Here is a 14,523-nt window from a genome sequence, read left to right as displayed (position 1 = left end):
AATCACTCTCCCCATGGCCCCCTTGAATCTTGACCCAGAGCACTTCAGCCTGCCCTTCCTCTGACCCCATTCTGCTGGCAGCGGATGTGTAGTGCTCCTTGCCATAGAGTGCCACACCCCCACCCTTCCTTCCTTCTCTATCCCACCTGTAAAGCCTATAGCCCCTAAAGCTAACTGCCCAGTCGTGGGACGAATCCCACGACGTTTCTGTTAGCCCTATGGCGTCTGGATTTGAACTAGCTGTTCTGAGGGTGAGTTCCTCCTGTTTATTCCCCATACTGCGAGCATTGGTATATAGGCATTTAAGGCCTTGCCTAGCTGCGTGTGCCCCCCCTGATTTGGGAGACTGTCTGGCTCCCCGTTCCTTACCTTAGCACTCCTTGCCTTTGTCACCTGTCTTGCTCGGATGGCGTCTCCTCGTCTTCCTGCAGCCCTCTTCCCCGGCAAGGTAGTTTAAAGCTTGCCATACGAGATCAGCTAACCTGGAAGAGAAGACACGCTTGCCTTTACGAGAGAGATGAAGCCCATCCCACTCCAGCAAGTCTTCCACCCGAAAGCATGGGTCATTATCAAGGAACCCAAGGCCTGCCTGGAGGCACCAGCTGCGTGAGCGCCAGTTGACCTCGCCAATGCAGGCCTCGTGTTGCCATCCCCACCTACTCACCAGAAGAAGAGAGGAAAATACCACCTGCACCCCCATCTCCTTCAGCTCGTCTCCCAGAGCCTCGAAATCCTTCATAATGCAGTCAGGGTTGCCCCTGGCCTCATCGTTCGTACCCACATGGACGACAACCATGTGGTGTACTGGTCTGCGGGTCGGATGTAGGCCGGGATCCTTTCCGTGGGACTACTTAAGTGTAGAAAAGGAGTTAGGCAATGTCTGTGCTATCATTGCTAAAATCATTATTATGAAAATCACTGTGTTCATGCTCTGCAGCTCGTTTTATTTTAGTACAGTTATTAGGTCAAACACTGTCTAACTTTGAGGACATTAAAGCCAAAACGTTTTAGTGCAACAACTGTGCTATAGGAAGAGTGTTATAAGCATACAAGAATGTGAATTTTTAGACACTGAGTCAGGACTGTAGTTGAATCCATTTGAATAACATCCTTAAAATGTTCTAAAAGTTGATGCTGACTAATAATACATATGTCTGTTATGTTAATAAGGATAAATGGATCATACTTTCTTATATAGGAATGACTGACTGCTTGAAAGTACTTTCTGTAGCCGACTGTAGAACAATGGAATAATTTTTATCATAATATACATCTCTTCCCCTTCTCTTCAAATAACTAGGTTTATCCATTTTATGCACATAACTCCTGGGCCATTTTCATATAAATCTTTCAATTTGTGGTCCCTACCATGACATGTACTACACAAGTTGTTATTCCCAATTCATTCTTGGGTTTTGTTTTCATTTTTAAAACTAAGTTATAAGTATTATATATAATTTTGATTTGGCTTTTAAATAAAAAGTAAAAGCTAGGAGACCTACCCAAAAATGACGTTCTGCTGAAAGCCACAGCAAAGCTAGCAGTTCCTGCTTTCAGAAAGCAAATCCTATCATAAGATTGAAAAAATATAGCACAACATTGCCATTTAAATGAATGGAATGTTTTAAAGATCTCCAAGTAAGATCCTCACCCCTTTTCTGGGTAGTTTATCAGGTAAAATGCTGAAAGGGCCTGAAGGGGCCCTAATAATACTAACTCTGGTCAAAGGAGAATTCCCCCTGTGCAGGCACTTCAGAGGGCAGATGTAATAGGACAGGCCTGCTTCTGGGCTTCTGTCCTTGAAACTGCTGAATTTGTGGATGGTTTCCAAGAAGTGCTGCATACCCCACAGCATTGTAACCTAAGGAGGCTGAGGGCACTTAGAATCCATCCTTTGGAAAACCTAGGATTACAAGGATCCAAAGATGGCATTCAAGCTACCTTTGTTTCCTTCCACATAGGCACTTTTTAAGTTGAGCGGCACAAAATCTTACCTGTTCTAACTCGTTTTTTTTATTTAATTTTTTAATTTGATATGGCCTTTATACAATTCATTTATGGTTCTACTATATTACAGGCTATCAAAGGAAAAATCATTAAAATAAATTCCATAATTATCTTTTTTATATGGTTTGAGATTGTCAGAGATTTTACCAGCACCCTTTAAAATTAATGTTTTTGTGGTTCTTTTTGGCCTCAATATGTAATGCTGGTCATTGTTCATGGAGTGTAGTGTGTGCTTAAGGACTGTATAAAAGGTCTGCCAGTATTTTCATGTTAATGCCGAGTTTTCAGCAGGTTATAATTTTAGCAAAAGAACTTACTTTAGAGTAAAATACCATTTAAGCACATAAGCAATATATTTTATGAGCTTCATTTATAGAAGGCATTGAGTTATTTCTCTGTCTTGGTTAAAACAGGATTTGCTTTTTGAAAAGAGAGAATGAGTACCTTTTAGCTTCAGTAAAATACTAGTCTACTTTAAGACTTACTGTTTGTATACAGCATGTATTCTTCAAGAGTGAACTGTTTGTAATACAGTCTTATTGTCTCAAGTTGGCATTTTATTAGGATTCTCTCTAGCTATTGGACACTAAATAAATAATTCAAGAGTTGTATCTGTCAGGGTATTTCAGGTGTTTACTTAAATTACTGCATAGTATCATAGAAAAGTAAGTCTGGAAGGCATCTCAGGAGGTCATTTCATCTAATCCCCTGTTCACTTGAAGCAGGAGCATCCCTGCATAAACCAACCCAGCAAAGTGTCTATTTAACCTGCTCTTGAAAATTTCCAAGGATGGAGATTCCAAAACTTCTCTGGATAGCTTGTTCCAATGTTCATAGTGAGAAAGTTCTTCCTAACATCCAACTTAAATTTTCCTTTTTGAAATTTAAGACTGTTGTTCATTGTCCTATCCCTAGCAGCCGTAGAGGAAAGTAAATCGGCATCATCCCTATAACCACCCTTCAGGTATTTGAAAACTGTTACCAAATCCCACCCCTGACCTTAGCCTTTTATTCTCCAGGCTAAATAATCCAGGTTCATTAAGCCTTTTCTTGTAAGTCATGTTTCTTAGATCTCTAATCACATTCTCATCCTAGATTCTTTCTAACCTGTTCACATCTTTCTTGGGGTGTGATTTTTCTGGGCCAAATACTGGGCATAGCATTTGTCTTTGCTGAATTTCATTCAGTTGATTTCAGACCATTTCTCCAGTTCATTCTGAATGTGAGACCTACCTGCCCGAGTGTCTGCAACTCTACCCAACTTAGAATCTACACAGCTGCTCAGTCTCATCATCCAAATCATTAATGAAGGTATTAAATCACCTTGGACCCAAGACAAACCCCTCAGGAGCCCCAGTTATTTCTTCCTCTCAACTCAGCAGCGAGCCATTGATGATTATTGATTACCCATTGAACAGTGTTCCAATCCTTCCTTCCTTCTGCCACGATCCAACTAAGTAGGTGCATTAAGTGTATGTGTAACTAAGTTTTGCCAATAAAGTTCATGGGCATCTGAAGTTCTGATTCTGCACAAGTCCAGAATGATATTGGTCTTCTCAAAGTTGAGAAGCTTGGTATCTGTCTCATGCCTAGGCCTGATCAGGATCCTCAGAGTAGGTATTTGTTGCTTATCTTTCCCCAGGCACTTGATGTGGTAGACAAACCCAGAGGATATCTGATATACACCTACAGCAGCAAGATTGGCACACAGCATAGTAACAGCTGCTGCTGTCATTTTAAAAAGCGAATTACCCCCTTTTAGTTCTTGACAGAAACCGCCTTGGTGCCTGCTTCCAGGGAAGGATTCCAGACTGTGAATTCCAGCAGAGATCGGTGCTTTCCTGAAGCCCACAATTAGAAATGCAAGCCCCAAGAGAGGCAGAGCTAAGCCTTTCAGTGTATTTCTTGCTACTTGTGGATACTTCCTGCTCAGCTGCTATCAGCTGTGGATCCCATTCCAAGGCAGCCAGTTACTGCAGAGGGTAGTTCAGTGCCGAACTCAGGTCTTTGTTTGATGCAAGTTAGAAATTGGCAGTTATCTATACCAACCTGACCCAAAGAAGTTTGCTTTGTGCCTTAAAGTTTGTCAGACATTTTCCCCACTCTACAGTTGGTCCAGTTAAAGATTTCGCATAACATCCTTGTCTCTCATATAAAAGATTGAGGAGTCAAAATAGCATAGCAATATGATCCACCTGAGTTCTTAATATAGGAGATGGAGCATGCTCGTGATGAGACTTAGTATATGCTTGGGTTTTTTTGCAAAAATCCAATTGTAGTATTGGGGTTGTAAGTGCATATAGTATTTATTGAAAGACAAGACAAGATTTTAACAACGTAAGCAAGCTTTGTTTTATTTACCTGCAAAATAGTCATCCGTGAATATTTCTAAGGCAGTCAGTCTCCAGGAGAACTGCTGGAAGCATATGAAAAACATCATGGCTCATTTAATAAACATTCAGAAGTGTTAGAGATGCTACATAATACATGCATCTGTGTTTGTCAGGAAAATGGACTTAGTTTAATTTTATGATATTTATTAAGAAGCCTGTTGTGGGGCAGTTATGATATCAGAGAAGTCAGCTAGTGTTACAATTGATTTTTTTTTACTTGCAGTGCATTTTGGAATCTAGTTGGCTGTCATTCTCAAAAAATTGTTCTGGGATTTCTCATGCTTTAAATGTCCTATTTAACATCTGTGAGGTCACAGCAGTGAAATTCAGCCTGAAGTCAACAACAGACATGAAATGGCTTTTATTCCTGCTAGCTGGTTGCTAGATTCTTATCTGTATAATTGTGCGCTCAGCCTTGTATTCATGCATATTTTAAAAGTACCAAGAAATTGCATGGGCTTAATTCCACTCTGCAGTTGCAATGACATAAACCAGAAGAACAGAGCTAAAGGGCTTGCTAGACAGTGATGGAATTTCCTTTGTTGAATTTTTACTTTGTATAATCGAGTTTGAAATTATTCTTGTTTTAACCCTCCTTTTTTTAAGAAACTCCCATTGATGTGACCTCCTGCCTAGTACCATACAAGCTATGGTATTACATCAATATTACCATCTTACACTTCTTATATATATGTTTTAAGAAATGAGGGCTGGGATTTTGAAAAGAGCTTAAAGGTGCTAAAGTTTAACAGGAGCTAGGCAGGTCACTTCTTTAGGCTCTTTGGAAAATGCCAGTCTGTGGACATATGTATGTATATGTGAAAGTCAGCCAGGTGCAAAAAAACTGCACAAGTCCCTCTGCACCACTTAAACCCCAACTGCCTGAGCACAGAGGCTGCTCAAAGCAACATCTCGAAACCTGTGTACCAGAAGTAAAGTGATCACTGGAATGAGCTGCAGGAGGGAGCATCATCCTGCATTCTGTGCTGATCTCCTGGTCCAAATCCCCTCATAGTGTGTGCAAGGCCACCCTTCTGGGCCATCAGCTGAAATACGTATTGTAAATGAGCTGTTACAACCCAAGATTTTTTCTTCCTAAGAGTATATAAATTTTTCCTCGCTTACTTCACCTCGTCCCTGGCAAAAGCCTGAGTGTACTGTGAAGGTTTTGGAGTACATGCAAGCTCAAAGAACTCTGTTGAAGGAAAATCTCGAAGTCAAATATGTATTTATGCATATGTTATCTCTGCTGTGATAAAGAAGGCATATTAAGCCAAATCAAATAAAATGTTGAAATGTTTCTGTAAAGCACAGCCGTCTGAAAGAGTGGGGAATTTAACTTCATCCCTCCTACTTCATTTGTTGTTTTGGCAGAGATCCCAGCATGGTCTTGACGCAATCCTAGTCAATTTATGATTATGACAGACTGTTATAAGTTCCAGTACAACTCTGATTTCTGGTCTTAACTGAAAAATTCCAGAAGACTTGGTTTAAAATAAGCAGCATTAATAGAAATGGAAGACCTTTTACTGTGAGTTTTGTGCTAGGATAACATCTTACTGCTGGTTTAGTTTTGTCACTGAAGTCAAAGGTACATGTTGCAATGATGTTTGAAGAAGTGCTGCATAGTTTGGATTTTGCTAAATATGTATGTAAACAGGACCTTGTGGTCTCAGTAACTTTAGTGCTCGGCAGAGGAAGCAGGGCATTATTAACAGCAATGGGTCACATTAGGCATTGTTTGAGAAGATGCCAGTCAGGTCTCTGCATACCACTCTAATTCTGAGCCACAAGGTCTGGATCTTTCTTTAAGAATGAGAATTGTGCCAGATTGTGCACTGACCGTCATGCCTGTGGTCTGCAATTGAGATCAGGGTCCCTTTTGTCCCTGGCATGGTCCAAACATAGGTTAACTGGTGTGTTCCACCATGAATATTTTATACTTTAGATGAGTACTTGCCAGACCTTTTGGACCACTGTTAACTATCAATTTCTCAATTTCTTGCAGAACACGATCCATACCTAATATCAGACTTTTTGAAAAGAGGTTGGGAAGTGAAATATGTGACCACTAGTGATCTGTGAACCAGAGTTTGAAAACCACTTATCTGGATTTAATAAGGCAAAAAATAGCAGATGGGCTGAGCAAACAAAAGGACAGAGGGAACAGGGCAATAATATGTTAACATAGGTTAGCTAATCAGTGATCATTGAATGATATTGTCCCACAGAAAAACAGTTGTAAACACAGTACCTTCTGTATAAAGCGTGGGCCCATAATTATCATTAGGGATCCTGGTTTTATATATATTTCATTTTACTCATGGAAAAATGTGAATTTTTTGGTTTACTTTTTTTTATTAGCAAAAACCAGGATCCTAGTTATCATTATTATCCTCTCTCCCTCCTAGAAATATGAATATCATCATTACCCTTCTGTCCCCCTCCCCTAGAAATATAAATATGAAATAGCAGATGGATTCTTTTTCCTGTTTTGTTCAGTATATTATCTATAGTGTATGTAACTTTCCAAATCTGAACACCTGTTGAAGCTTTCTTTGCATAAAATACACCTTTTTTCTCTCTCTTTCTCATTTATTACATGTATATGGGTTTTTATCCATATACATTCACGTGTGTGTACCTACCTGTACACACTTTGTGGTGGTATCCACTTGAAAATAAGGGGCTATTTGTAGACTTGCCAGTGAAATTTACAGATTCACAGACATTTAGGGCTGGAAGGGACCTCATGAGATCACTGGGTCCAGCCCCCCTGCTCTGGGCAGGAAAGACTGCTGGAATCAAATAACCCCAGCAAGGTGTGTGTCCAGTCTCCTTTTGAAGATCTCCTGGGTAAGTGCCTGCACCACCCCTGCAGGGAGACTGTTCCAGAGTCTGGTCACATGAACCATGAATAAGTTTTTCCTTGTATCTAGTCTGAAACCTTCTTCTAGGAGTTTATGATCATTGCTCCTGATTTTCCCCTGGGACACTTTGGTGAATAGTTGTTCAACCAGCCCCAGATGCTCTTCCCTAATATATTTGTAAGTTGCCACCAAATCCCCCTGAAGTCTTCTCTTTTCTAGGCTGAACAGTCCTGTGTCTGGTATGGTCTTCACTGGCCTGTAATCATACGAGTGGCTTTTCTCTGGACTCTCTCAAGCTTCTCCACATCCTGCTTGAAGTGTGGCACCCAGAACTAGACAGTACTCCAGATGCCACCTCACCAATGCCGAGTGGCGCAGGAGAAAAACTTCCTTAGTTTTGCTTGAGATGCATCAGTTGATGCGTGCCAGCTTATTGTTTGCTCTGCTAACTGTAGTATCAGTTGCTAAATGAAAATATTCATGTGTCAAGTTATTGTTTTGGATGAGGATGTCTGTCTGACTTGCTTTTGCTCATTCCCACTCTCAAAGACTTCATGAATCATTGGATCAACATTCTTCTCTTTTCACAGGCAAACTTTGTTATGGTCATCAAGGTATAAAGTATGGTGATCGAGCTGCTGAGGAGACTTTGCCTTCTCTGGCAGTAGCAATACGAATGCAGGTTAGTAGGACTCCAAGTCATCTCAAATACACTGTTTTAAAATCCACTGTGGGCCCTAAGGGTAACATTCTATGCACTTATTAGCTGCCATTTTTATTAAAAGGAAAGAAAACCATTACCTGCAGCTGCCATAATATATAGTCTATGAAATGGTAAATTATGGTAATTAATTTCCTGTTGTATTTATCAAAACAGAGGGAAATGGAGAATTAACACCAAAATGCAGTAAATTGGATCATATTGATAAAGCTTGATGAAAGCACTTGTACTTCTGATTTATAAAATAAGCAGGACACAAACTAATGGTCAGGATAATTATACTTGCCTGTATTTCAAGGATGTTGTGAAGAGTAACTGATGTTTGTAGAGCTCATTGTAACCAAAAAGCCTGGAAATATACCAGCTGAAACACTGTTTATATTTTATGGTGTTTTCTGCTTAATTCTGTTTCAGTCAAGACAGTTTAGGCAGTGAGTACACACTTACATTTCAGAACGTTGGGATTGATTTTTTTTTACAAAGAAGGGAACCCCTGGGTCATCAAGTCCAGCACCCTGCTGTCATAGGCAATCATTTCGGAGGAACACAGTTTAGAACACAGCTTGTTTGTATGTGCTGTCACAGTTCAATAAAAATAATTTAGTCAAAGCTTGCTTTGGTAATTTTATGTTGATGTTTGTAGAAGCTGCTGCTAATTAGAAACCTCTGCAAGTATTAACTGTTATAACTTCAATTAGTTCCTTACGTTTCTTTTCTATATAGCTTTTGTTGTTGTTATTGTTGAAGTTGTTCTGTGCACATGTGCATTGACTTAAAATATATGTTAGGCTATTTTGGGAAAGCAAAATTTTATGTAGCTGGCAGTTTTAGGAATTAAGTCAATATTTATTTTACATAGCAAGACCATATCTACCCCATTTATCTGTTGTTACAATGCAGATTTTTCCAAACTGCTTTTACATGTTTTTTTGTGTGTGGTATGTAGTTACTATATACAACCACTCTTCCATTTCCCCTGTACCCATGACTGTAGAACAGAGATCTGAGGAAAGTCTTTCCTTCCTTTTTTTTTTTTTTTTTTTTTAACTACCACCTTCTTAGCAGTGGTGAAAATGGAAGAGCATGCAGCTACTACCTAGATGTTTTTTCTTAGGGATGGATGCAGTGTTCAAGTGACTTGGAGTATGCAGTCCAAGTGACTTGTATTATGTAGCTGTGCATTTTGTAAGGCATGAAGGCAGTGCCTGGAGCTGTGAAATGAGTTGAATAAATAAAGGATAGGCAGAAAAAATCAGATTAGCTGAAAGAAAAATACAAAGATGAAAAAAGAAAACAAATGAAATGAAAAACAAATAAGTAAAATGGTAAGAAGTGTATCCTAACCCATAGGAATCAAGTGAATGCAGGAGGTATTCATAGCATTGGCATTCCTGATGTTGTAGTGCTTTCATTGGGAACTGAATGGGCCTTTGAGGTAAGATGTGGGAAGGAAGGGGGTCTTGTTTCTTAAAAAAAGCAATTGGAAATCCTGATTACCAAATTTGGTAGAACTGACAGACTTCTGGCTAGTTGCTGATGTTTGTTTGTTTATAGAATAGAGATTAAATCTCTTATTGTATAGCTTAAGGCAAGGGTGGGCCAAGTCTGTAAAATTTATTTTATAAACAAACAACTTTGAAAGTACTTGCGGCCCTGGATTCCTCCCAGGGCTACGCTTGTCTGAGCAAAGTCTGGCCCATGGCGGACTCCATTTCCCATCAGCCCCTGCCTGTGTCATTGCAGCCGTTTTGCATGGAGACCCAAGGAGCAGCAGGGCTGTGGCAGTGCAGGGCCAGGGCTTCCATGGAGACCAGCCCAAGCAGCGCTGGCAGCCAGCAGATCGCATATCTGCTCCAGTTCCAGCCCGCGCTGTCACCACTGCAAAATCCTGGCCCTGACCCTGGAGCAACTCCCCATCCTGCCTTGAGCCCCACTGGTGCTGCTTGGGCCAGTCTCCATGGAAACCCTGGCCCTACACAGTCATGTCCCTACCATTCCTGGGGTCTTCATGGAAAACAGCTGCAGCAATTTTGGCAGGGGATGATGGGAAATGGAGTCTGACCACTAGCTAGATCTGCTATTTTGCCCACCCCTGGCTCAAGGGCATGAATGAGAATCCTTGTTTGCAAACCACTTGCAAGTCATTGGCTAATGGATCTTGTTGGAGTTCAAAGTATTTTTCCTGATGATTTTTTCCAAGTGTTTGGCTTTGGACAATATATAGCAATTCCATGAAATAATCTTTCCCTTTAAGACGGAGTTTATAGCTCATGCTATATATTGTCCAGAGCCAAACACATTGTCCAAAGCCAAACATTGCTAAATGAACAGCAGTCAAAAGGAACTAGTGTCCTCTAAAGGGCAATGATTTTGACTCCTTTTGCTCCTAGGACTAGGCAGCATTAATATTGTTATTTTGGGATCTTTAAAGATAAAATTCCCCAAATTAAATTTGTTTGCTTAAAAATAGACCCACCTGGGTTTGGCTTTCCTTGATACCTTATGATACCCAGCAACTCAACTCTGCAAGGATAGGAGAGATTCGTGTTGTCTCATTTTGAACACTTAACTCTTGGGGATAAATTTTGTTTGCCTAACTGTTGCAATGGAGTAGCCCACTGATGAAATGAGAGATAAGAGGGAGGGCCACTGAACAACTCATACTCTTATCATGTAGAAAGAATGGGAGAACAATACCTTTGGAGAGAGAGAAAATAATCATGCCCCAAGGAAGGAATATCTCCAAATGCCTATCAAGAGGCTTTTTCACTGCCGTTTGTGCTTAAATGCCCCTGCCCTTTCTCCAAATCTTGGATAAATAACGTACCAATAATGGTGCATTAATGTCTTTTCTTTCTTCCTAAAACATATCATGTTGTAAATTTGGTTGTTACAGTCCTTAGCCACATAATTTTAGCTTAATTATGAAGTCATATGTTTAGGTAGTGCCTAATTGAAATTAAACAGTTCAGTGTTTATGATGCAACTGCCGTACATGATTTTTCTCCCTCTTCAAAAGAACATGGTAAAAACCACTGAGAGGTGGATCCGGTCCCAGCAATACAGGAAGTGGAACCTCCATTGCTTGAAACTTCATCCCCTGTCCCCGGTGCCCAGGTAAGAACTAAAATATTAAATTGAATATACAGGCAGTCCTCGGACTTACAACACAATTGGTTCCTGAAAACTGTGTCTTAAGTCAAAATGTTATAACTCGGAACCAATTTTGTCATAAGAAACAATGTTATAAATGGGGAATTGTTCCCGAGCCAAGGCCCAATACCCTATTTTCACCAAAAATCCCCCAGAATTTTGTACTTGATCAATTACAGATGAGTAATATAGCTACATCAATGTATTTATATTGTAAATAGCAATCATATTGATTTGGAAGGACTTCTCTGAGGTGACTTTGCTGCACTTTTTGAAGGGTTGTTGGCTGGAGTCTTCTCAGGAGACTTGGCTTCAGCTTTTCCTGAAGTCTTGTGTGCTTTCTTAAAGAAAGTGGCCAAGGAAGTATGGACAGATGTTTTCCAGGGAGATGAGTGACACAGCGAACTTGTTCGTTGGCAGGGCATTGCATCAGATCAAGCGTTGTAAAGTTGAAACTGACGTCATAAAGTTGAAACAGGTTGTCAATTTATTAACGTTGTAAGGGTGAAACATAACTTGAAACATTGCAAGTCGACGACTGCCTGTACTTGTAGCTTCCCTTAGACTCACTTAGCTGTTTTTAAATGCTAATAATTCTGCCTACTTACTGCTTTTTATCAGGTTTTAGAGGGTGGGAACAGCAAAAATCTGCAAAACATCCCTAAAACATTAAGTCGCTACTCAAAATTTAAGGATAAGCATGATTTTAAGTCTTGCTTGAGTCCCAGCAAATTCAGTTGCACTTTAGCATAAGCTTATGAGTTTCTTAACATCTGAGCCTGATAGTTCTTTTGGGGACTAGAAGAGTTTTACAAATACATTTAAGTTTAGGACTGGATTCTTTTTAGTCCATTCCTCGTTCATTCATCTGCCAATATATATATTCAGGTCTTGGGAGTTCAGTCTACAGTGTTACGGTTTCTGGAGACACTGAGGCTAAAATAAATACTGCTGAATGAAGCAGATCAGCTGTGCAGTGATATATTGTGGCATGGGTGATCCTGAGTAAAACACAAATGACCCCGTGTCTTTTCCTTGATGATGCAGTATAAGGGGGGATGTCATCTCCCCGCTTCCCCGCTTAGCCAGACCCAGGGTGCAGGTCTGGCTGTGCAGGGCAAGTGCCACGGAGGTAATAGATAGAGATGCACCAATACATCAGTTCAATATTGGATTGGTACTGATTATAAAGAAAATTGGCTGTATCAGGCTCAATAGGCCTGATAATTTGGCTGATAAATGCCTGTGCGTGTGCACAGCCTCAGTGCAGCACTCGGGCATCGAGGAACACAACCTGGCAAGCATGGAGAGCTACATCCAGCTGATGGAAGGGGAGGGGGGAAGGAAGGGGCAGATCAACCCCCCCAGTGAGGGAGGGAACAGGTACGATCTGGGGTGGGGCATAGGATGGACCCATGGTTTGTTGGGTGGGGGGTGGCTCCTGCAGCTGTGCACACCCCTGGAGGGCACGTGGGGGTGGGGGTGGCAGTATGTGCCCTTGGATCTGTGCAGGGCAGGACGGGTGGGCTGTAGCTGTGGGCTAGAGCCAGGGCTGCACCATGCTCTTCTTGCTGAGGTTGGGCTCGGGGTGATGCTAGGGAAGGGGCTACAGCCACCCCAGATTTCACCATAGTTCACTCCTAGCACTGCTGCCGTGTGCTTGGCTCATCCCTGGCTCTTTGTGGCTCAACCCAAGCCTGCCCTCATGCACCAGGAAGAGCTGGGGATGTGCTGGGCAGTGGCAAAATTTGGGGTGGCTGCAGCCCCCTCCGTAGTCCCCAGTATGAACCCAGACCCCAGTGAGCAGCCTGCCCACTCTGTAAATCTGGGGGCACATGCCCCCTCCCGTGCCCTCCTGTGGTGAGTGCAGCTGCAGGAGCTGCCCCCCCCATGAGCCGCAGTTCCATCCTGTGCCCCGCCCCAGGTGGGCACCCCCTGTCCATTCCTTCACTGTGGTGGGGGGGGAATTGATCTGCCCCCTCATGCCCCTTCCCTCCCCCCTCCCCTTCCACCACAACAGACTTACCAGCTGAAGGCAGCACTCCACGCTGTATCGGAAATTGGTTTGGTATCAGCCAATATGCCTCCTTAAAAATCAGATATCAGTATCACCCCCAAAACTCTCTATCAGTGCACCCTTAGTAATAGACATTTGTTGCGAAAAAGTAGCAGAGGATTTTGCCACTTTTTGTTGCATGGATTATTTTTTTTCACATGGCGCAATCAAGGGTATCGACATCTGTTTACTCAGCATCCGTCCTGTTGTTATAAATTTTTATTGTTTATGGTTTTATGGCCCAAACAAGATGTCTGATGGCTTCTGTTTCCACCTTGACATTTAAAGCAGCCTAAGAAATGTAGCTGTCTGCATCCTTAACAGTATAAAGATTATATCATCAGTCATTGTAGAACAAAGAGAAATCCAAGGATGTGGCCCCAGGTGAAGGGCAAGTGGAAGTGTGTGTGTGTATGTATGTATGTATTTATTTATTTATAAATTATAGATCTGCTCTTGAATTTAACTATCATATTTACTCAAATACAAGATAAGGTTTTTTTTATAATTGGATACAAGGAAAACCTATTAAATATACTGTCCATCATTAAACTGCTGCCAAAAAGCAGCATGTGCTCAGTAATATAAACCAACTGTGAAGTTAATTAAATGCAACCAACCCTGAGCATGACTGTAGAACATATGACCCATAGGTTAGTGCAGCCATCTGAATAAAATATATGCTAGTGTATGCAGTCCTTCTCAGTGCCAACTCTCTTTATTCAGGTCATGGTGAACCACTGCATTGAATACATTTCGGTTTACTCTTCACTTCCACAGCTGAGCTGCACCTTTCTTTCCCATCCAATGATTCCTGTTTCTTTACCAGCCTTAAGTGGCTGGGAAACTTCACCAAACAGGGTCCCAAATGGTTTACCCAGAATCCCTCTATCGCCCCCTCTTTCTGTCACATTTGATTAGTGTAGCCCCACCCTCCATAAGATCGAGCTGGACCAGGCGGCTCTGTGCCTGATCTGTATATAATTTTTTTTGTGGGGGGATCCTAGGACTCATGACAAGAACACCCAGTTCCAGGAATGAGCATGTGGTGGGGTGGTATCTGGAATGTACAGGCATATTGAGCAGTGCTGAGCTGTAGGGTCACCATGACTTTTAAAGCTGTTGAATCATTGGACTGGGCTCCAACTGAAATATATAATAAATCATGAGCCTTTTAGCTTTGGACTAATATCTTGTATGTTTTATAGTATGTATAGGAAGGTACAAAAAGGCCACCTAAAAGTGTAAGTTTATAGAGTACCTTGTAGCAGTTTCCAAAAAAGGCAAAATACCTCAATTCCTTATGAGCTAAATCTATGGGTA

The 14,523-nt window shown here is 41.4% G+C and overlaps 1 protein-coding gene across 4 annotated transcripts in view; it reads left to right on the top strand.

Annotated features, from left to right (window-relative positions):
- Positions 1–14,523, top strand: part of MTHFD1L (methylenetetrahydrofolate dehydrogenase (NADP+ dependent) 1-like) — a 276,586-nt gene that overhangs the window by 34,658 nt on the left and 227,405 nt on the right. For all 4 annotated transcript variants that reach the window (XM_019550079.1, XM_019550076.1, XM_019550078.1 and 1 more), the window contains exons 8-9: positions 7,861–7,952; positions 11,011–11,108. In XM_019550079.1, coding sequence (XP_019405624.1) covers positions 7,861–7,952; positions 11,011–11,108 — 190 coding nt within the window. The remainder of the gene's footprint in view (positions 1–7,860; positions 7,953–11,010; positions 11,109–14,523) is intronic.

This window comes from Crocodylus porosus, unplaced genomic scaffold (genome assembly GCF_001723895.1).
Source record: "Crocodylus porosus isolate Cpor-Errol unplaced genomic scaffold, CroPor_comp1, whole genome shotgun sequence".
Taxonomy (NCBI): Eukaryota; Metazoa; Chordata; order Crocodylia; family Crocodylidae; genus Crocodylus; species Crocodylus porosus.
The sequence above is the reverse complement of the archived record's forward strand: the minus strand, read 5'-3'. Positions and strand labels throughout refer to the sequence as shown.